At 41.7% G+C, this 21,911-nt stretch overlaps 1 protein-coding gene across 2 annotated transcripts; it reads left to right on the top strand.

Moving 5' to 3' along the window:
* Window positions 1–2,198: 2,198 nt before the first annotated feature.
* LOC111958388 (uncharacterized) lies at window positions 2,199–20,664 on the top strand. 2 transcript variants are annotated; one of them, XR_011474808.1, is made up of 6 exons: window positions 2,199–2,663; window positions 3,422–3,552; window positions 3,755–3,922; window positions 15,500–15,664; window positions 16,111–16,207; window positions 16,409–20,664. XR_011474808.1 is itself a non-coding variant. In XM_023979644.3 (3 exons), exons 1-3 carry the CDS (start codon window positions 2,381–2,383, stop codon window positions 4,958–4,960), a joined length of 1,620 nt encoding a protein of 539 aa, XP_023835412.2. In that variant the 5' UTR covers window positions 2,199–2,380; the 3' UTR covers window positions 4,961–7,241. The 2 variants fall into 2 exon arrangements, 1 of the variants encoding a protein (XP_023835412.2); XM_023979644.3 differs by lacking the exons at window positions 15,500–15,664; window positions 16,111–16,207; window positions 16,409–20,664 and having other exon boundaries at window positions 3,755–7,241.
* The last annotated feature ends 1,247 nt before the right edge of the window (window positions 20,665–21,911 follow it).

Below are 21,911 nucleotides of genomic sequence, written 5' to 3'. Positions count from 1 at the left end.
AACAGGTCTGGTCTGAGCTTGAAATATAGTGATCATGAATAGGAGATTTGATGTGTAATGTACTTCAAAGAACAGTGTGCATACCTTTTTCATTCAACCACACCCTTTGAGCTATGATGTGAACCAATAAGATCCTATTGTAAACAGAAGTGAACCGTGGCCAAGAACATTGAAGCAAGGCAGTAAGTCACAGAACAGTAATTTTCCAGTCACTTCTGGGAAACTGGAATGCTTACGGACCATGCTCTCAGATGCAGAGTAGCCCACGTTTGGCGAGCATGGAGAGGCCAGAGATAGACAGACTAATAAAATCGGCTAAGGAACAGATGTTGGGTATTGGAGAAAGGCCATCAGTGCATGTTATGCAAACAATACAGTGGGAGAAGGCATGCATAAGGGCGGTGAACGAAGAAATGTGGTTATGGACAGTGAGGAAGAAGAACCTAGTGCAGTGGAAAGTTGTGTGTTGAGGAATAATGGTGCCAAGTACAAACCATACTCTGCTGTCTGATGGCTCAGGAATTGAACCTGATGAGAGTGAGGATGAATTACCTGCGGTGGCAAGTGTGGTGAAGACCTCAGGGTCCAAGCCTCACCCCGATGGTCATGCAAAGGATGGTTCTGTCCCAGTGAGAGTGGAATTGTTGGGGTAAGGAGATCTCTGCCTTTTGGCTGCCCCATATGTAGTCTCAAGCTGGGTACAAAAGTATGTGGATACTGTTAAATTGGTGAAGGTAGTTCGAAGTGGACTTCTGATGATTTCTGTTTTTCTTCTGCCCAGAGGGAGTGGGCGCTTCGCATCACATGCCTCGGGACAAGACCTGTGACTTGAACGGAGTGATTACTGGGGTGACGTTGAAGTGGAGCAACTGAAATGGAAGATTCCCTGTGTCTGTGACGCCCGCCGTTTGGTGCGACGCAGACCCGGTGGCAAGCGTGGTGAAACTGAGAAGACACGTCTCTCCTTTTGAGTTTTGAAGCAGTCTTTACCTGATGAAGTCATGTTAGGATATGTCAGTTGTCCCATGAGAGCTTTTGTGCCGAACCCACTAAGGTGTTTCAGATGCCAAGCTTATGGTCATATTACAGAAGTGTGTAGGAGTGAGATTCCAAAATGTGATAAGAGGGCATAAGACAATAGAATGTGTAGTTTCGGTGGAAAAAACTGTGTCAATTGTGGGGGTGCCCATGTTGCAGAGGATCAGAAGTGCCCGGTGCAAGAGAGACCGGTTGAGGTTGCCAGGGTCAGAGTAGAATAGAAGGTGTCATATGCTGATTTAACCGATGTGAAATGGCTAGCTAGTTAGCGGTGGTGCGCGCTAATAGCGTTTCAATCGGTGACGTCACTCGCTTTGAGACCTTGAAGTAGTGGTTCCCCTTGCTCTGCAAGAGCCGTGGCCTTTGTGGAGCGATGGGTAACGACGCTTCGTGGGTGACTGTTGTTGATGTGGGCAGAGGGTCCCTGGTTCGCGCCCGGGTCGGGGCGAGGGGATGCCATAAAGTTAAACTGTTACATTGATGCTGTTGACCCGGATCACTGGTTGCCGCGGCTTTTGTGGAGCGATGGGTAACGATGCTTCGTGAGTGACTGTTGTTGATGTGTGCAGAGGGTCCCTGGTTCGCGCCCGGGTCGGGGCGAGGGGACGGACTAAAGTTAAACTGTTACATTGATCCTGTTGACCCGGATCACTGGTTGCTGCGGAAAAAGGAGGAGGTCGAAAGGGGGGTGAGTGTAACGGATGTGAAATGGCCTTTCTTTAGAGGCAAGTGGAAACATAACCAACCCTGTTACACTGAGGCAGTGAAGAGAGTAGAGGATGATGGGTCAAGTGTGAGTAGTAGGCCTAGGCCAATACATAGTGATACGAATTTGTGCTTTGGTAAGGTTGGCTTCTTAGCATTCATTGTCATGGTTATCAACTGTACCACAGTAATGGCATGTAAATCACAGAAAATAGCTGTTGTGGTGGCAGCTGCAGAGAAGTACTTGGATGTACAAGGTTTTACAGCAAAAGAGTCAAGGTGTGTTGAATTAGTCATGTCCTCCCCAGGCCATCAGCCTGTTGTAGGATCAGTTGGGGTCAAAGTAGTGAAATGGGGTGGTGTTAATTACATGTTTTTTTAAGTCCCTCTTTTTATTTTTGTGTCATGATCGACCACACACTCCTCCTGTACAGTAGGTGGCAGGATGCACAAACAAATGTGGAACGCCATGATAACAAAGAAGACCAAGAACCATTTACACGTCAGCTTTTTATTGTTATTTAGACGTTCATTAACACCCTGGAACTCGTACTTAAACCATGTAGTCTTTAATTCACGTTTGATACAAGACTTGGTTTATAGATGTTATCGAGGTAAAGCTAGCTAGCTGCTAACAATGGCTAACTGTGTGGGTTTTCACACTCAAATAGCCTCCATTATGGAGGTTCTAGCGAATGCAGCCGTGGCAGAGATCTGTAAACTCGTAGACGACGACTATGCAGTGTTTCGTTTGGAAGTAACTCAAAGCCAGAAAGAAAACAGGGGATTGCGGAGGAAACTACAGCTATTGGAACTGAAGGTGTCACGGGAGCGCGCAGAGAGGACAATACGAGAGCGCGTACTCGCCAGTCGTCCCAGTAGTGTTAAGATCCTCGACCGATACAGAGGAATGGCAAGAGGTACATTTAGCAGGCCGAGGCGGCAACGGCCTGTCGCCCGTTTCCCCTCTGCACATATGCTTAGATGTATTACCCAGATTTGGGTCTTGGTCAGTTTTTGGATAGTATGCAATAATTCCCCTGACTTACATGGCTATCTTGTGCAAATAAGAGCCAATATCATAGTGTAGCTATTGTACAGTCATTGCACCTCAAACCATAGGGATTCTATGGTGCTCACCAAGTGTTGGCACGTCCCCTGTAATTCTATTGGCTACTGTTGTTCATGGGAATTTCATATATAGTGGGCATGCGTCTGGTGATTGTCTTCTTTTGCTTCATCGTTTAACGAAACTTAGAGCACTGCTCATCTTGTGCCAAAGCTAAGCATTATAACACATACTAACGAACCGGTATAGCTAGTTGCTACTAAACTCCCACAGCACAGTGTGAATATCTTACTTGTGGAAGGTAATTAACAGCATCAACAAGAGTACTCCTTGTTGTGGCATCAACGTAACCCATACACCATACAAAAGATGACCCACAACAAAATTCTTACCAGGTTCTTGATGTACTGCATTTCCTATTATTTACTCGATGAAAACAATGTGATGCATGGAACATAATACATCAATCAATAAATCGTATATCAAGAAGTTATGAGAAATGTTACCTTACATCCTTGTCAATTCTAGACAGTGTCTATAGTGTACAATATACTGTTGCATTGACAGTAGCTAACCTAACCACCTCTTTTCCCCCAATCACTCTCTCAGGAGAAGGACATATCACTGGAGGCCACAGAAACTTTGTGAAGCCAGCAGGGCACAATACATGGAGAGATGATCAAACAATCACTGTTGATGAGGGGAGTGGAACCTCAACCCAGCATGTTATCATGATAGAGGTTAGTGTAATAGTGTTATGTAAAAAATTACAGTTACTTTGTAAATCAAATGTGGACGGTTTATTTCAAAGGCTCCCCTCAGCTATTCACTTGCTTACATTTACATCCTAATTTATATGCCATAGGGGAGCTTGAGACTTCCCTTTGACATTGTTATCCAATTCAACCCATGTACTGATAGTAATGTCCTCTCTTGTGTCAGTCTGCAGATGCAGAGGCTGCAGGTCCTGGGGTCAAGCAGGAGAGGTCTGAAGGAGAGGAGGACCCACGGCACAGCAGAGACAACCAGACTGGAGCAGCTGGTGATCCCCCTGTAGCCACGGAGGATACCGCCCCAGCGCCGCTCAGGACCCAACGCAGCATCACGGAGGTCAGTGGAATGCCGAACACCGTCCTCAAGTCAGAGACAGACACAGAGACTTTAACTGTAACACACAGGCTCTTACACACAGGATCTGACCACAGATCAGACCCAGAGAGACAGGGCCTGGGGAGACTGGGCTGTCCTCCTGCCCCTGGCTCGGAGTATTTACCGGTATTTCATCAGAGCCACAGGATGGTTCATACCCGTGGGGATAGCTATGGTGATGTGTTAAACATTGGCGGTGATGATCCGTCTTGTTCTTACACTACAGAAATGGACCCTGGCAACATGCCTTTGGGTTTAGAGACACAGACTGATCTGTCTAAAGGGGACTGGAACCGGTACAGTAGTAGTGTACACTCTGAAGGGTGCCTAGATAAGAAAGGGGAGGTTATCGTCGTAGATGAAGTGACTGTGAAAGTGGAGGGCGACGTTCCTCCCACATGGAATGCAGAAAGTCACCTCGTAGAGGGACACTCACAGGGCAGAGATTTCTTAGATTACAGGGGAAGCTTAGAGACAAATCTAAATATCTCCACCCCCTCCTCTTTACATGCGTTCAGGGATCGCGACCCAGTGTCCGCGTCGATGGGGCCTTCCGATTCACATGGAAGCGTCCGTTTCGATCAGGTATTGAACTCAAATGACAGGGCTAAAGCCCTGGCTCCGGGAGGGGAAGACACATCAGGCAATATTAAAGAGAAACGGTTCCTTTGCATGTTCTGTAACAAAGGCTTCAGCTGCCCCCAGAAGGTGGAGATCCACCAGAGGGTCCACACAGGGGTGAAATGCTTCAGCTGTACCCAGTGTCAGATGCGCTTTGTCCAGGCTGGTGACCTGAAGAGGCACCAGAGGGTCCACACAGGGGAGAAACCCTACAGCTGCCCACAGTGTGAGAAGAGGTTCTCCCGCCAGGACCACCTGAAGATGCACATGAAGGTCCACACAGGAGAGAGGCCGTTCGCCTGTACGCAGTGTGGGAAGAGGTTCTCAGAAAGGAGATGCCTCAGGATACACCAGCAGAAAAACCATTCCACTCTATAACATAGAAAGAAACCATTCCACTCGATAGCTTCTCACATTTACATCAAACCCTGCATTAAAGACAAAGATGAATTTTCATTGTTGTCAGCAGAATGGATCCACAGAATCATTTGGAATAACGAGAGAAACAGATTTCAGTGTTGAATATTCCTGGATAGAATATCGCATCCAGACATTGTGTGATATACACTACCGCTCAAAAGTTTGGGGTCACTTAGAAATGTCCTTGTTTTTGAAAGAAAAGCACTTTTTTTAGGTCCATTAAAATAACATCAAATTGAGCAGAAATACAGTGTCGACATTGTTAATGTTGTAAATGACTATTGTAGCTGGAAACGGCTGATAAAAATTAAAAAGAATATCTACATAGGCATACAGAGGCCCATTATCAGCAACCATCACTCCTGTCATTCTTTAGACTAGTTGAGTATCTGGAGCATCAGCGTTTGGGGTTTCGATTACAGGCTCAAAATGGCCAGAAACAAAGGATTTTCTTCTGAAACTCATCAGTCTATTCTTGTTATGAGAAATGAAGGCTATTCCATGCGAGAAATTGCCATGAAACTGAAGATCTCGTACAACGCCGTGTACTACTCCCTTCACAGAACAGCGCAAACTGGCTCTAACCAGAATAGAAAGAGGAGTGGGAGTCCCCGGTGCACAACTGAGCAAGAGGACAAGTACATTAGAGTGTCTAGTTTGAGAAAGAGACGCCTCACAAGTCCTCAACTGGCAGCTTCATTAAATAGTACCCGCAAAACACCAGTCTCAACGTCAACAGTGAAGAAGCGACTCTGGGTCCTCTGTCCAGTGTCTGTTCTTTTGCCCATCTTAATCTTTTATTTTTATTGGCCTGTCTGAGATATGGCTTTTTCTTTGAAACTCTGCCTAGAAGGCCAGCATCCCGGAGTTGCCTCTTCACTATTGACGTTGAGGCTGGTGTTTTGCGGGTACTATTTAATGAAGCTGCCAGTTGAGCACTTGTGAGGCGTCTGTTTCTCAAACTAGACACTCTAATGTACTTGTCCTCTTGCTCAGTTGTGCACCGGGGCCTCCCACTCCTCTTTCTATTCTGGTTAGAGCCAGTTTGCGCTGTTCTTTGAAGGGAGTAGTACACAGCGTTGTACGAGATCGTCAGTTTCTTGGCAATTTCTCACATAGAATAGCCTTAATTTCTCAGAACAAGAATAGACCGACAAGTTTCAGAAGAAAGGTCTTTGTTTCTGGCCATTTTGAGCCTGTATATAAAGGCATATATAAGCCTGAAAAGTCTGTTACATATTGTTTGTACTGTGTAGGATATATGATGTTCACACAATTTCCCAAGACACCTTTTATGAGAAAATGAATGCAGTTTATCAAGTTCATGCTGACTTTTCTTGTTGATGTGTGGTTTTCATATGGTGTATTTTACTCTTGTTTATGTTTAATAAACACAAAATGGGACTTTTGATTCTAAAGACTCTATAATAACAAACCTAATGCAATGATAAATCTTAGCGCTGGCAGTAATGCAACAGGTCCAGGGTTGTGTCTGAAATATGTTTGCTATTTTCACAGCGATAATTGTGGGTGCAGTAGCTAGTGGTGGCGAGAAAGGGCTGGAGTTGGTGACCATGAGACATCCTGAAAATCGGTTTTCTCACGAGAACAACTGTAGCGTCCAAACCTGACCATAACCAAACACTCCAGTACAATCAGGTTGCTTCTCAACCAAATTTGTGGCAACTGTTGTGAAAAAGGTTTTGAATTTATCAGTTACCACTTCCTTGTCAAATGTTATTTCCCCAATGACCTCCAGACCAACTATTTTACAATTTGCCTTCTGCCCATCACTGTTTAGTGACTGCCACAACTTCTTAGTATTATTCTTATTTTCACTATTTTAGTTTTTTTAAATGTTTTGTTGGCATCTTCAATCATCTGACTAGATTTCTTCCTTAGGATTATGTGTCTATTGAGAGGCTCTTCATCTTTGGTACTGTTATATTCTTGAAAAGTAGTATTCCTTGATTTATTGGCCTCAAGGATTTCCTGATTCATCCAAGGTTCAGTTCTTTGTTTAATTCTAACAGTTTTCCATGGAGCCGTAGTATCCACAATGCTTAAGAAACATTTTGTGAAATAGTTAACCTGTTTCTTTTTTTGGTGTTTTTGTTAAATAACATTTTTTTATTTTTTAAGGGTTTTCAGTTATTATCCATATCTAGACATTGAAGTTATGGGTCCCAGTTAACTTTACTCAATTGATCAATAAATGCATCTTTGTTATCATGTTTCATTGGTCTCGCAGTTATTGTGTTGTGACAGTGAGAGCTTTTTTTTTCTTTTTTTTACCTTGTGCAGTAAATCATAGAATGATCACTAATCCCTAAGGGAATGACACCACTTTTAAAAAATCTTAGATTTATCAGACACCAAGATCAAATCAGTGAAGGTTTGGTTGGGGTTACATACTCTAGTGGGCTCCTTTTTTATCAGTTGATGCAAATCAAATATCCTGCAAAAATTCCTGAAAGCTTTAAATAACCGTTATATCCAATGTTCCAATATAGACAAGTTTGTTAAGTAGCTTACAGAAACAAAATAACAAAATCTAGGCCTATCTATTGCTAAATATGTTGAACATGTTTGCAGTCCACATTGTTCTAAGTAATGCATGGCTTCAATATGGAAATACAGTGCCTTCATACCAAGAATTGTTTCACTTGTCTATTTTCAAAGAAGAAAGCTAAGAACATGAACAGCTTCATAGTTAAGAACACTGTAACAATATGGAAGAAAATGAAACGTATTCTACAAGAACCAATATCATTCACTAACAACCCTATGGAACAATTCTTGGATAGCTTTTCACATTTCAGCAATGGAAAGGTCAAATGCTGTATTATCTAAATGTTGAAAGTGTGCCGGCGACGGAGAGAAACAAAATGGTGCAGTTTGAGGCCATTTGGCAGAGAGTGATGGGGGTGTGAGCAGGTGGGTCTGGGCAGAGATGATGTGGATGTTTGTGAGCATCTGTATGTTGTCGTTTGTATGTGGATGTATTGTAAAAAAAGATTGTACAAAAAAATAAGTATTAATGCCCCATGATTTATTCCACATTTAGTTACATTACAGCCTGAATTCAAAATTAATTCGATTTTTTTTCTCACCCATCCACACGCAATACCCCATAATGACAAAGTGAAAACATGTTTTTAGAGATTTTTGCAAATGTATTAAATGAAATCCAGAAATCTAATTTACTTAAGTATTCACACCCAGCTTTCAGCTACCCCAACCCCTCCCATCTATCTCTGAACACCATCCAGTTTTGATTTCTAGCTGCCATATATTTTTCCACTGTGCTGTGATTTTTCGCAAAAGTTCTGAACCTTTCAATTCTCAGTTTCTACAGATTGTAAGTTAAAGTTAAAGAAACACCTATGCTAAGAGTATGATTGATTGACTATGACTTTGCAAATAGCACTGCTGGGTGATTTGATGAGTTAGCTCCAAGTAAATGTTGCATTTTTTCAACCATTCCTGAACCTGCAACCAAAAACAAGCTACATATGGGTAGTACCAAAACAAGGGGTCTAATGATTCTGTCTCTTCACAGCAAAATCTGCAGAGCTGGGATGGTTGTATCCCCCATATATATACAGTGCCTTGCAAAAGTATTCATCCCCCTTGGCGTTTGTCCTATTTTGTTACATTACACCCTGTAATTTAAATGGATTTTTATTTGGATTTCATGTAATGGACATACACAAAATAGTCCAAATTGGTGAAGTGAAATGAAAAAAATTCCCTGTTTAAAAAAATTCAAAAAAACAGAAAAGTGGTGTGTGCATACTGTATGTATTCACCCCCTTTTCTATGAAGCCCCTAAATAAGATCTGGTGCAACCAATTATCTTCAGAAGTCACATAATTAGTTAGATTGCACACATGTGGACTTTATTTAAGTGTCACATGATCTGTCACACGATCTCAGTATATATACACCTGTTCTGAAAGGCCCCAGAGTCTGCAACATCACTAAGCAAGTGGCACCATGAAGACTAAGGAGCTCTCCAAACAGATCAGGGACAAAATTGTGGCGAAGTACAGATCAGGGTTAAAAAAATATCAGAAACTTTGAACATCCCACGGAGCACCATTTAAATCCATTATTAAAAAAATGGAAAGAATATGGCACCACAACAAACCAGCCACCAAAACTCACGGACCAGGCAAGGAGGGCATGAATCAGAGAGGCAACAAAGAGACCAAAGATAACCCTGAAGGAGCTGCAAAGCTCCACAGCAGAGATTAGAGTATCTGTCCATAGGACCACTTTAAGCCGTTCACTCCACAGAGCTGGGCTTGGCCAGAAAAAAGCCATTGCTTTTCGAAAAAAATAAGCAAACAAGTTTGGTGTTCGCCAAAAGGCATGTGGGAGACTCCCCAAACATATGGAAGAAGGTACTCTGGTCAGATGAGACTCAAATTTAGCTTTTTAGCCATCAAGGAAAAAGCAATGTCTGGCGCAAACCCAACACCTCTCATCACCCCGAGAACACCATCCCCACAGTGAATCATGGTGGTCGCAGCATCATGCTGTGAGATGTTTTTCATTGACAGGGACTGGGAAACTGGTCAGAATTGAAAGAATGATGGATGGCGCTAAATACAGGGAAATTCTTGAGGGAAACCTGTTTGTCTTCCAGAGATTTGAGACTGGGAAGGAGGTTAACCTTCCAGCAGGACAATAACCCTAAGCATACTGTTACGGCAACACTCGAGTGGTTTAAGGGGAGCCATTTAAATGTCTTGGAATGGCCTAGTCAAAGCCCAGACCTCAAACTAATTGAGAACACCAGCTTGAAGGAGCTGGAGCAGTTTTGCCTTGAAGAATGGGCAAAAATCCCAGTGGCTAGATGTGCCAAGCTTATAGAGACATACCCCAAGAGACTTGCAGCTGTAATTGCTGCAAAAGGTGGCTCTACAACCTATTGACTTTGGGTGGGTGAATAGTTATGCATGCTCAAGTTTTCCGTTTTTTTTGTCTTATCTGTTTGTTACACAAAACAATATTTTGCATCTTCAAAGTGGTAGGCATGTTGTGTAAATCAAATTATATTAACCCCCCCCCCCCCAAAAAAAATAATCTATAATTCCAGGTTGTAAGTGCCAAGGGGGTGAATACTTTCGTAAGCCACATTCCATTGGTTGCAAGAATTCTGTATAATAATTTAAATTGAAAAACTAAGATTTGAATCCGGCGTCGTTTTGTGTATCAGTTCATAAACCATGTGCCATGGAATCGGTACATCCAAAACTATTTTGTATGGTGCAGCTGTACAATTTTTGGTCCTTAAATGAAACTGGTTAACTTTTTTTAATTATCACAATTTTCTTTAGCAAATTTTGGTCTTTAATGCACGGCCGACAGACAAGTTCCTTACCTTCTCCCCTTTCCACTTGCCTCCTCCATTTTTGTGGCAATGCTGCAATCAGTTGGTTGTAATTTTGGATAGAGCAGACATTTCCATATATTTTTGTTAACTGCATGTGCGACAACTCCACCAGTCCTCTTTATGATATCATTTACAAAGATTACAGTTTTTAATAAATTTCAATTTTTATTTTAATCGATTAGTATATTTGAATTTAACCATAATAAACGATATATACAAACGTACACTACCGTTCAAAAGTTTGGGGTCACTTAGAAATGTCCTTGTTTTTGAAAGAAAAGCACATTTTTTGTCCACTAAAATAACATCAAATTGATCAGAAATACAGTGTAGACATTGTTAATGTTGTAAATGACTATTGTAGCTGGAACCGACAGATTTTTTATGGAATATCTACATTGGCCAATTATTAGCAACCATCACTCCTTTGTTCCAATGGCACGTTGTGTTAGCTAATCCAAGTTTATCATTTTAAAAGGCTAATTGATCATTAGAAAACCTTTTTGCAATTATGTTAGCACAGCTGAAAACTGTTGTGCTGATTAGAGAAGCAATAAAACTAGCCTTCTTTAGACTAGTTGAGTATCTGGAGCACCAGCATTTGTGTGTTCGATTACATGCTCAAAATGGCCAGAAACAAAGTACTTTCTTCTGAAACTCATCAGTCTATTCTTGTTCTGAGAAATTAAGGCTATTCCACGCGATAAATTTCCAAGAAACTGAAGATCTCGTACAACGCTGTGTACTACTCCCTTCACAGAACAGCGCAAACTGTCTCTAACCAGAGTAGAAAGAGGAGTGGGAGGCCCCGGTGCGCAACTGAGCAAGAGGACAAGTACATTAGAGTGTCTAGTTTGAGAAACAGACGCCTCACAAGTCCTCAACTGGCATCTTTACCCGCAAAACACCAGTCTCAACGTCAACAGTGAAGAGGCGACTCCGGGATGCTGGCCTTCTAGGCAGAGTTGCAAAGAAAAAGCAATATCTCAGACCAATGAAAATATTAAGATGGGCAAAATAACACAGACACTGGACAGAGGAAGATTGGAAAAAAGTGTTATGGACAGACATCTATGTTTGAGGTGTTCAGATCACAAAGAAGAGCATTCTTGAGATGCAGAAAAAATGAAAAGACGCTGGAGGAGTGCTTGACGCCATCTGTCAAGCATGGTGGAGGCAATGTGATGGTCTGGGGGTGCTTTGTTGGTGGTAAAGTGGGAGATTTGTACAAGGTAAAAGGGATCTTGAAGAAGGAAGGCTATCACTCCATTTTGCAACGCCATGCCATACCCTGTGGACGGCGCTTAATTGGAGCCAATTTCCTCCTACAACAGGACAATGACCCACAGCATAGCTCCAAACTATGCAACAACTATTTATGGAAGAAGCAGTCAGCTGGTATTCTGTCTATAATGGAGTGGCCAGCACAGTCACCGGATCTCAACCCTATTGAGCTGTTGTGGGAGCAGCTTGACCGTAAGAAGTGGCCATCAAGCCAATCCAACTTGTGGGAGGTGCTTCGGGAAGCATGGGGTGAAATCTCATCAGATTACCTCAACAAATTGACAATTAGAATGCTAAAAGTCTGCAAGGCTGTAATTGCTGCAAATGAAGGATTCTTTGATGAAAGCAAAGTTTGAATGACACAATTATTATTTCAATTAAAAATCATTATTTGTAACCTTGTCAACGTCTTGACTATATTTCCTATAAATTTTTCAACTAATTTAATGTATTTTTTTCATTTCTAAGTGACCCCAAACTTTTGAACGGTAGTGTATGTGGACACCCCTTTAAATTAGTGGATTCGGCTATTTCAGCCACACCTGTTGCTTACAGGTGTATAAAATCGAGCACACAGCCATGCAATCTCCATAGACAAACATTGGCAGTAGAATGGCCTTACTGAAGAGCTCAGTGACTTTTAACGTGGCACCGTCACAGGATGTCACCTTTCCAACAAGTCAGTTAGTCACAATTCTGCCCTGCAAGAGCTACTCCGGTCAAATGTAAGTGTTGTTATTGTGAAGTGGAAACGTCTAGGAGCAACAATGGCTCAGCCACAAAGTGGTAGGCCACACAAGCCTTTGGGATGAATTGGAACGCCGACTGCAAGCCAGGCCTAATCGCACGACATCAGTGCTCGACCTCACTAATGCTCTTGTGGCTGAATGGAAGCAAGTCTCCGCAGCAATGTTTCAACATCTAGTGGAAAGCCTTCCCAGAAGAGTGAAGGCTATTAAAGCAGCAAAGGGGGGACCAACTCCATATTAATGCACATGACGAGCAGGTGTCCACATACCTTTGGTCATGTATTTGTTCTAATATTTGTTCAGTTTTTTTCTGGTGGATTAAATTGAAATTGCAACCAGCTTTCTATTGCTTGTTTTAAAAATAGCGATATTATGGAGATCTTTTAATTTTCAAATAACTGAAAGTGAGAGGTTGTAATCTGAATGAATGGAAAAAGGCCATTCTTGGACACAAGATGAGCCATTTTTACATATCTGCTGGAGAACCAACTAGGATTTAAGTATAGTTTTTGAATGACTGAAGCCTTTAGTGAGAGGTCCTATGCTTTCATATTTAATCATTTCTGCCCTCCGAATTCATATTCATTATAGAAATAGGCCCATTTAAATTTTTCCTGGCTTGCCATTCCAAATAAAGTGGAACATAAATAAATGGGTAAACTGGGATATGACTAAAGAATTAATCAGGGTGATTTTTCCATAAATTAATGGGTAAACTGGGATATGACTAAAGAATTAATCAGGGTGATTTTTCCACAAATAGACAGGTGTTGTCCTTTCATTGGGAGCAAAATCTTATCTAATCTGGCTAACTTTCTATTAAAATGTATTGTAGTGAGAATTTATTTATTTTGTGATATGAATGCCGAGCATGTCCGCTTCACTGTCGGATAATTTTATTGGGAAACTACACAGTAATGTAAAAGTATATTTTTTTTATAGATGTAATATGGCATTTATCATAATTTGGTTTTATGAACCTCCAGAGAGGTTAGAAAAGTTATCTAGATCCTTTATGAGGCTGTGCAGGGATTCAAATTGCGGAATTAAAAGAAAACATGAATCATCATGTGTTGAAGATAAAACAAATATTTTGTGCATTTTTCCCATATTCCATCCAGTTCGCTTTATTTTTATAATATTTACACTTGATCTTTCTTGAATAAGTTCCTCCATTTCTATTTGTTTACCCTCTAACTTATTCTGTGCCTCTATGGTACTGTTTTTATAACTATCTATTTGTACTGTTAGTTCTTCTTTTTCCTTTTTAAGATGAACTCCTTTGACCTAAAAAAAAAAAAGGCACCTAAAGGCACAGTTAGATGCCATTTTCACCGGACGTGCTACCTGTCCCAGACCTGCTGTTTTCAACTCTCTAGAGACAGCAGGAGCAGTAGAAATACTCTGAATGATCGGCTATGAAAAGCCAACTGACATTTACTCCTGAGGTACTGTACCTGTAGCATCCTCTACAACCACTGATTATTATTATATGACTCTGCTGGTCATCTATGAACATTTGAACATCTTGGCCATGTTCTGTTATAATCTCCACCCGGCACAGCCAGAAGAGGACTGGCCACCCCTCACAGCCTGGTTCCTCTCTAGGTTTCTTCCTAGGTTCTGGCCTTTCTAGGGAGTTTTTCCTAGCCACCGTGCTTCTACACCTGCATTGCATGCTGTTTGGGGTTTTAGGCTGGGTTTCTGTACAGCACTTTGTGATATCAACTGATGTAAGAAGGGCTTTATCAATAAATTTGATTGACATTTAAAAGTGTCCCATACAATAAGGGGATCTGCTGTACCTATGTTATGTAGGAAAAAGTTATTCTGTCTTGGTTAAAAACTATTTGTCATCCAGTAGGCTTAGTGTAGTGCTAGAGCAAAAACCAAAACGTGCACTCTTTGGGGTCCCGAGGACCAAGTTTGGGAAACGTTGGATTAGACTAAGATCAACATACTGTATATTCACAGTGGCACATTTCCTATTGCCACAGATGGCCCAATAACAAGGTCCCTGAGTCCATATTCATCAACCCTTTTCCCGATCTCTGGGCAAAAAAATTGCCTATCTGCCCCCCAGTCACTATTGTCCTCATAAGATTGAATACTTTCTTACATTTAGTCTCAATACATGTAATATGATGCCTCCATGTAAGCTTTTTCTCAAACCATAGCCCCAAATACTTAAATTCTGTTACCATTTCCAATCATTGTAAATATAATCTATCACTGACATCTTCCTTTATCTTTTTGTTTCGCGAACATGGTTTAGATACAGATAACTTGAAACCCCATGATAAGGATCATTCCTCTGCTACTAAAACCGCTCCTTGCCTTTTATCTATTACAATGGCACCATCATCTGCATATAAGGCCGCCCCATACCCTGTCCGATATTTCCTAAGATATCATCAACGTGAATAAGGTGGGACTAATGGTGCTACCCTGTGGAGTTCCATTTTCCACCTCATATTCTCTTGATAACTCCGATTCCAACCTGACCTGGAAGGTTCGGTCAAACAAATCCATAATCCAGTTGTATAGGTGGGAGAATGTACACATGCCATGCAATGTAATCAGTAGACCTTCCCTCCACATTGTATCATATGCTTTTTTGTGTCAAAATATACTTTTGACATCACTTCCTTCATTGCCAAAGCTTTGGTCACCTAGGTACTAACTGTAACCAATGCATCAAGGGTAGTCCTTCTTTTTCTGAATCCACTCTGAGATGGACTTAATAGACCCCTATGTTCCAGATAATGCAGCAATCTACCCACAATCTACTTTTCTATTAGTTTACAGAGATTTTATGTAAGTGCAATAGGTCTATAACTAGCAGGACTGGATGGATCTTTACCAGGCTTCAGCTGATTTCTTTTTATCCACAACACCATGATGTGTTTACAAATAACAAAGTAATTATATAACTACAGTATAGGACTCAAGCGTAGTGGGGATGGGTAAACACTCCATGTTGAAAGTGTGTTTATTATCTGTGTGTATGTACCTGAGGGAGTGTATGTCTGTGTAATCTGTATCACCTCTCTTTTCCAGGAGGAGGAGGGTCCAGAGGTGCTGCTGGTGAAAGAGGAGGGGTGTGAGGAGGGTCTGGGAAAGCCTCAGGGGAACATGGTCATGGAGGACAACCAGACTACACCTCCTCCTGAACCCACAGAGGATCCAGCTAAGCAGCACAGGACCACACACAGTCTTACTGAGGTGAGCCTATTGTGAACTACTGGCTGAATGGTATTCGATCAGGGCCCGTTTTCAAAAAGCCTCTCTGAGTAGGAGTGCCTTTTAGATCAGAATGAATAAGACTATATAGACAGGTAGGGAACTGATCATCGATCAGCACTTCTACTCTGATAATTTTTGTGGATCCGGGCCCAGATCTTGATACATTTTATCCTAAGTGTGGGACCATGCCTTTCAATGATCAAACCATTAGAGTGTCAAGTAATCAAATCAACTAACATGTTTGCATAGTACTCATAGCAATCCCTCATTGCCCAATCAGAAGATGCTCCATAGCAGGGTGCTTATATCAGATTTCTCACTCTGTATCTCTTACAGTCAGTCGACTGTAAGAGCATTTTGCTACACTCGCATTAACATCTGCTAACCATGTGTATGTGACCAATAAAATTTGATTTGACATGTAGGATAGGAAGCCTGATCTGCTGCTAATAAAATAAGACACCATACAAGATGGATCAGAGAGCATTGATCTGCTGAGTGGACTAAAGATGGGGGCGCAAGGTAAGGGAGAAATACATATAGCCTACATACAGTAATAGATCTTCAATGGGAATTTTCTTCATTCATAAAATGAAATCAATACAGCTTATGTTTACTTACAAAAATACACAATGTATGAACTTGACCAGGTAATTGACAAAAACTCCAGAGTAGAGTTCTCTGTCATGTTTTTTAAGTATATTTTCTAAACTCTTCATGCAGGTGGTTGGCTGGAGGCTAACAGAGGAGACTGGGCGGCCATCTTGGATTCCCATAGATGGGGAGGACATCACTGAGCATGCCAGGACCAGCGGCGACATAGTGGAGGTCAGTGGATTGGACAGTGTCTTCAACTCTGGGCTGGGGAACAACACTGTTAACTGTCGGGGTAGGTTCCTTGTCAATCATTGGCTTATTGGTGAAATCAGCAGTCAGACAATACATTTTTTAAGTAAATCAATCAAACCTTTATTAATGCAATTTCAGACAGAAGTTGACAATGGAAACACAGCATGTGTGTTTCAGATTAAGTTCTGCATCCCACCTAAGGGCGCAGCTGATTTTATACAAGTGATCACTCCCTGGTGGTATGATCACCTACGTCAATGTATGTATACAGCAATATGCTGAGGTTACCTTATAAGGTAACCTAGTACACTAGCTTCTCTGAATTCATTAGCATTGTCCACTGTCACACAAGATCAAAATGTCAAAACCAGACAGTGGTTACTTCTCTTTATCTAGTTTCGGTCTGACTCAGACTTAGTCTGCAAGCACACTCTTACAACAGCTAGGTCTTAACCACAAATACTAATATAGATGGCTTGTACAACGTATAGTGGCAGAGTTTTAGGCACATAACAGTATCTATTATAAGGCCTGCAGCAAAACATATGACTCTTAAGGTCGCCTTAATCAATAATGGGGAGGGTCTTTGGGACACTAACCCCTTCATAACCACAATCAGAAACACAGTCGAATACAGAACAACAACCAAACTTAGTCTCCATGACAACAGACTGGCAGAGACGAGGGCAAGGTGTAGATTTGGTCTACGGGGAGGTGTCCATATGCGTTGGGAGAGAACAGACACAGACTTGGCTAGCGATGCTCCATCCTGCTATTATAGTTGTGATTCAGAGAGACTGACGCCTCAGGTTAACCCCCTAACAGGTGCTGCCTTCAGCCTGCCTTCTATAGGATCTATCAACTGAACCATGGATCCTGCAACAACACAAACACTGCCTGACCTTCGTCCTCCTCTCCTTATGTTAAACCAGACCTCAGACAATGTCAGTTCCTCAACACTAAATCACTACACAAGCCCATTGACAAATGACAGTAGTAGTAACGCTATCAGAAGATCTAATGGCAAAGAGAAGCATTTCCCCAAACAGGTGGAGATCCAACAAGAGGATGCACACGGGGGTTGTACACTTTTGGCTGTACCCAGTGTCAGATGCGCTTTGCCAATGCTTGTCACCTGAAGAGGCACCAGAGGGTCCACACGGGATATATCTATTAGCTGCTCCCAGTGTGACAAAAGGTTCTTCCACCAGCATCATCTGAAGATGTTACTTGAAGGTCCACACGGGAGAGAGGCCACTCGCCTGTATGCAATGAGTTTCTCAGAGAGGAGCTATCTCAGGAATGACCCGCAGAAAATGTGCATGGCCCATGTATAGAGTATAGTGACATGTAATGTAGTCCTAGTTAGTTAGTTTGTAGTTAATTCTGTTGGTTTTGGATGTAGTAGGGAACTGGATGAGGTGAACTGAGGAAAGAATGAGTATGATGAGGCAGGGTTGATGGTTGGTGTGATGGCATCTGTAAAAATGCTTCTCTGATAAAGTGACAACCTTGTCCTGTTTGATGCCTGTGTTTTATCATGTGGAAATGATAGTGCCTTAATTCATGTTTATTTGACATGAAGATGTGTGTAATGTTGAACCTTTTCCAAAGTATTCTCAAATAAATGTTCTCAAAGCGAGGGTACCAAATGTACAGAAAGGCAGAGGCTACGAATAGAGTTTATCCCCTCTTTCACATTCCCTCTTTCACATTCACAAATCACATTCTGCGCATGTGTTATTTACGCATGTTCAAGTTTCTCTATTTACTCACCCTCTTCTGAACCCAAAAGCAATTTGATCGATATGATGATATAGCCGATGTCTCATATGTCTGAACAGCTTTTTAATGAAAGTTCCAAAAATATGTATGAAGGCTACAACCTTCTCTGTCTAGTGTAACTGATATTGCTGTAAAAAATAGTCTCAAACAAGACGGTCTACACATTGGGACAAAACAATTAGCGTTTTGTGTGATGATATAAATCTTTATAGTTATGCTGCCATATAGCCAGTTCTCTGCCTCCTGTTTAGCCCATGTTTGCAATGATGATGAAAAAATAACATTGCTAGACGACTGTTACAAGAGACATAACTATGTTTTTTCTAACTGTTTTGTGTACAGTTGAAGTCGGAAGTTTACATTCACCTAGGTTGGAGTATTTAAATATCGTTTTTCAACCACTCTACAAATTTCTTGTCAACAAACTATAGTTTTGGCAAGTCGGTTAGGACATCTGCTTTGTGCATGACACAAGTCATTTTTCCAACAATTGTTTACAGACAGATTATTTAACTTATAATTCACTGTATCACAATTCCAGTGGGTCAGAAGTTAACATACACTAAGTTGACTGTGCCTTTAAACAGCTTGGAAAATTCCAGAAAATTATGTCATGGCTTTAGAAGCTTCTAATAGGCTAATTGACATCATTTGAGTCAATTTGAGGTGTACCTGTGGATGTATTTCAAGGCCTACCTTCAGACTCGGTGCCTCTTTCCTTGACATCATGGGAAAATCAAAAGAAATCAACCAAGACCTCAGAAAAAAATGTGTAGACCGCCACAAGTCTCGTTCATCCTTGGGAGCAATTTCCAAACACCTGAAGGTACCACGTTCATCTGTACAAACAATAGTACGCAAGTATAAACACCATGAGACCACGCAACCGTCATACCGCTCAGGAAGGAGACACTTTCTCTCCTAGAGATGAACGTACTTTGGTGCGAAAAGTGCAAATCAATCCCAGAACAACAGCAAAGGACCTTGTGAAAATGTTGGAGGAAACAGGTACAAAAGTATCTATATCCACAGTAAAATGAGTCCTATATCGACATAACCTAACAGGCCGCTCAGCAAGGAAGAAGCCACTGCTCCAAAACCACCATAATAAAAGCCAGACTATGGTTTGCAACTGCACATGGGGACAAAGATCGTACTTTTTGGAGAAATGTCCTCTGGTCTGATGAAACAAAAGTAGAACTGTCTGGCCATAATGACCATCATTATGTTTGGAGGAAAAAGGGGGAGGGTTGCAAGCCGAAGAACACCATCCCAATCGTGAAGCACGCGGGTAACAGCATCATGTTGTGGGGGGTGCTTTGCTGCAGGAGGGACTGGTGCACTTCACAAAATAGATGGCATCATGTGGAAGGAAAATTATGTGGATATATTGAAGCAACATCTCAAGACATCAGTCAGGAAGTTAAAGCTTGGTCGCAAATGGGTCTTCCAAATGGACAATGACCCCAAGCATACTTCCAAAGTTGTGCCAAAATGGCTTAAGGACAACAAAGTCAAGGTATTGAAGTGGCCATCACAAAGTCCTGACCTCAATCCGATAGAAAATTTGTGGGCAGAACTGAAAAAGCGTGTGTGAGCAAGGAGGCCTACAAACCTGACTCAGTTACACCAGCTCTGTCAGGAGGAATGGGCCAAAATTCACCCAACTTATTGTGGGAAGCTTGTGGAAGGCTACCCTAAACGTTTGACCCAAGTTAAACAATTTAAAGGCAATGCTACCAAATACTAATTGAGTGTATGTAAACTTCTGATCCACTGGGAATGTGATGAAATAAATAAAAGCTGAAATAAATCATTCTCTCAACTATTATTCTGACATTTCACATTCTTAAAATAAAGTGGTGATCCTAACTGACCTAAGACAGGGCATTTTTATGAGGATTAAATGTCAGGAATTGCGAAAAACTGAGTTTAAATGTATTTAGCTAAGGTGTATGTAAACTTCCGGCAGTGGAGTCACAGAGCATCAGCTGAAATGAGAAGGCTAGTAGATCCCGCATGCGCAGAAATCTCTATTTTTAGCAACAGCAAGGTTCCAGAAAATCCAGAACTGCAGCCACTTGGTTACAGAAAAAGTAAAGTGTTACCATATTGAGAAAAGTTATTTTACTCTTAATGTATCGTTTTGTGCAATAAAACTACTGTACACGTTATGTGAGTGTTTTGTTGAAATTAAATACGAACTACTCTGTGCTGACTGACTTGGTTATTTTTGTATCATTGCAGTTTCCCTTATCTCATTTGAACCAAAACATTATACTTAATTATTGAATCAACCATTATGGAAATGTTTTTAAACTCCAAAGGCCCCATATTGTTAGTTACTTTAACCACAGTGTTAGAAATGGGCTTGACTGTGGTTAACATTTTGTTTCTGTGTGTACAGCAAAGAGTTTCTTATATAAACCTGTATATCCTTTTCTGTAAAATGAGTGTTTGCAGTCAATGAGAACCTGCTGCAATCTGGTGTTGCTGGTGGTAGAGACTGGACCTCTGAAGCGGCTGGCTCCAGATCAGGACCTTAGATCAAGAGCCTTCACTCTTCCTTCCCAAGTCGGAACCAGGATCGAACCACAAGGGACAAAAACTCCACCACCACACAGAACACAACCAGTGGACAGGTGGGCTGAACAACCTCAGTCCTGGTGGTCATCAGAGAGATGGATGGTCCAGTCAGGGATCCAGTCTGCAGCCCAGACCCTTCTCTTCACAGTCTCAGTGCAGGGATGAAGCAGGGCCTGGAGCTGATAGAGATAGACCCTCCGTTTCCTATGATACAAACACCACTGTATCCATGATGAACAGAGCAGGTCACCCTGGGCTTCAGCCTTCACAGAGAGTAGTGGGAGACTAGGAGGTCTGTCTTCTTCAGGGTCTCATCTTTAATATAGATCCTTTCTGTTCAGTGTAAACGCAAGTGGTCCGAGTATGGAAAGTCATGACAGTGAGGATGAGTGGGTTTGTGGCGAAAAAGGAAGGAAACCACAGAAGTAAAGTTGTCGTGGAAACCCTTAGACTCGTCTTTAGTCTGAGTGAGTGTTTTGGAAATCTGTTTTAAGTCTCAATAGATGTCATGGAATGGGTTAGGTGAAGTGGTGTCAGAGTCACAAGAAGTGGGTTTATTTTGATTTTTTGTGTGTCTGCAGAGTAGAAGAGGTGTGCATTGTGTCTCAAGAAGATATGAGTGGAATGTTTTGTGTATGGATCTTCAAAGCAGAGCACCTATCAACAGGATTATATCTGGGATGGCGCATAAAGTGTGTACAGATTTAATACCTGAGGAAGTAGGTGGAGTTATTGGAGCAGGTTGACTGACCCGTATGGTAGATTTAATGAAGAAATACACTTAATCCACAATCTCTCCCTCATGTAAAGTTGGGCTATGTGAGATACCCTTTAAGAGCCTACATGCTAAATATTTGGTACGGTGTCAAGTGTATGCAGACAGGAAGAGTATCGAATGCTAGTGGAGGTTAGATGCACCCGGATCGAACAAGACAGAATTGGACTGTCCAGCGTGTGTCCTACCTGGAGGCGGTGAGAAGAGTTGAAGGAACGAGTAGAGCTGTAG

This window comes from Salvelinus sp. IW2-2015, linkage group LG34 (genome assembly GCF_002910315.2).
Source record: "Salvelinus sp. IW2-2015 linkage group LG34, ASM291031v2, whole genome shotgun sequence".
NCBI lineage: Eukaryota > Metazoa > Chordata > Actinopteri > Salmoniformes > Salmonidae > Salvelinus > Salvelinus sp. IW2-2015.
This window is presented reverse-complemented; position numbering and strand designations above follow the sequence as displayed.

What these genes read in the sequence shown, in the direction of transcription:
- LOC111958388 (XM_023979644.3), top strand. Translation starts at nt 2,381, where the DNA reads ATGGCTAACTGTGTGGGTTTTCACACTCAAATAGCCTCCATTATGGAG. An exon ending in ATACAGAGGAATGGCAAGAG is followed by an intron (nt 2,664 to 3,421) that starts GTACATTTAGCA and finishes TCACTCTCTCAG; the next exon opens with GAGAAGGACATATCACTGGA. An exon ending in AGCATGTTATCATGATAGAG is followed by an intron (nt 3,553 to 3,754) that starts GTTAGTGTAATA and finishes CTCTTGTGTCAG; the next exon opens with TCTGCAGATGCAGAGGCTGC.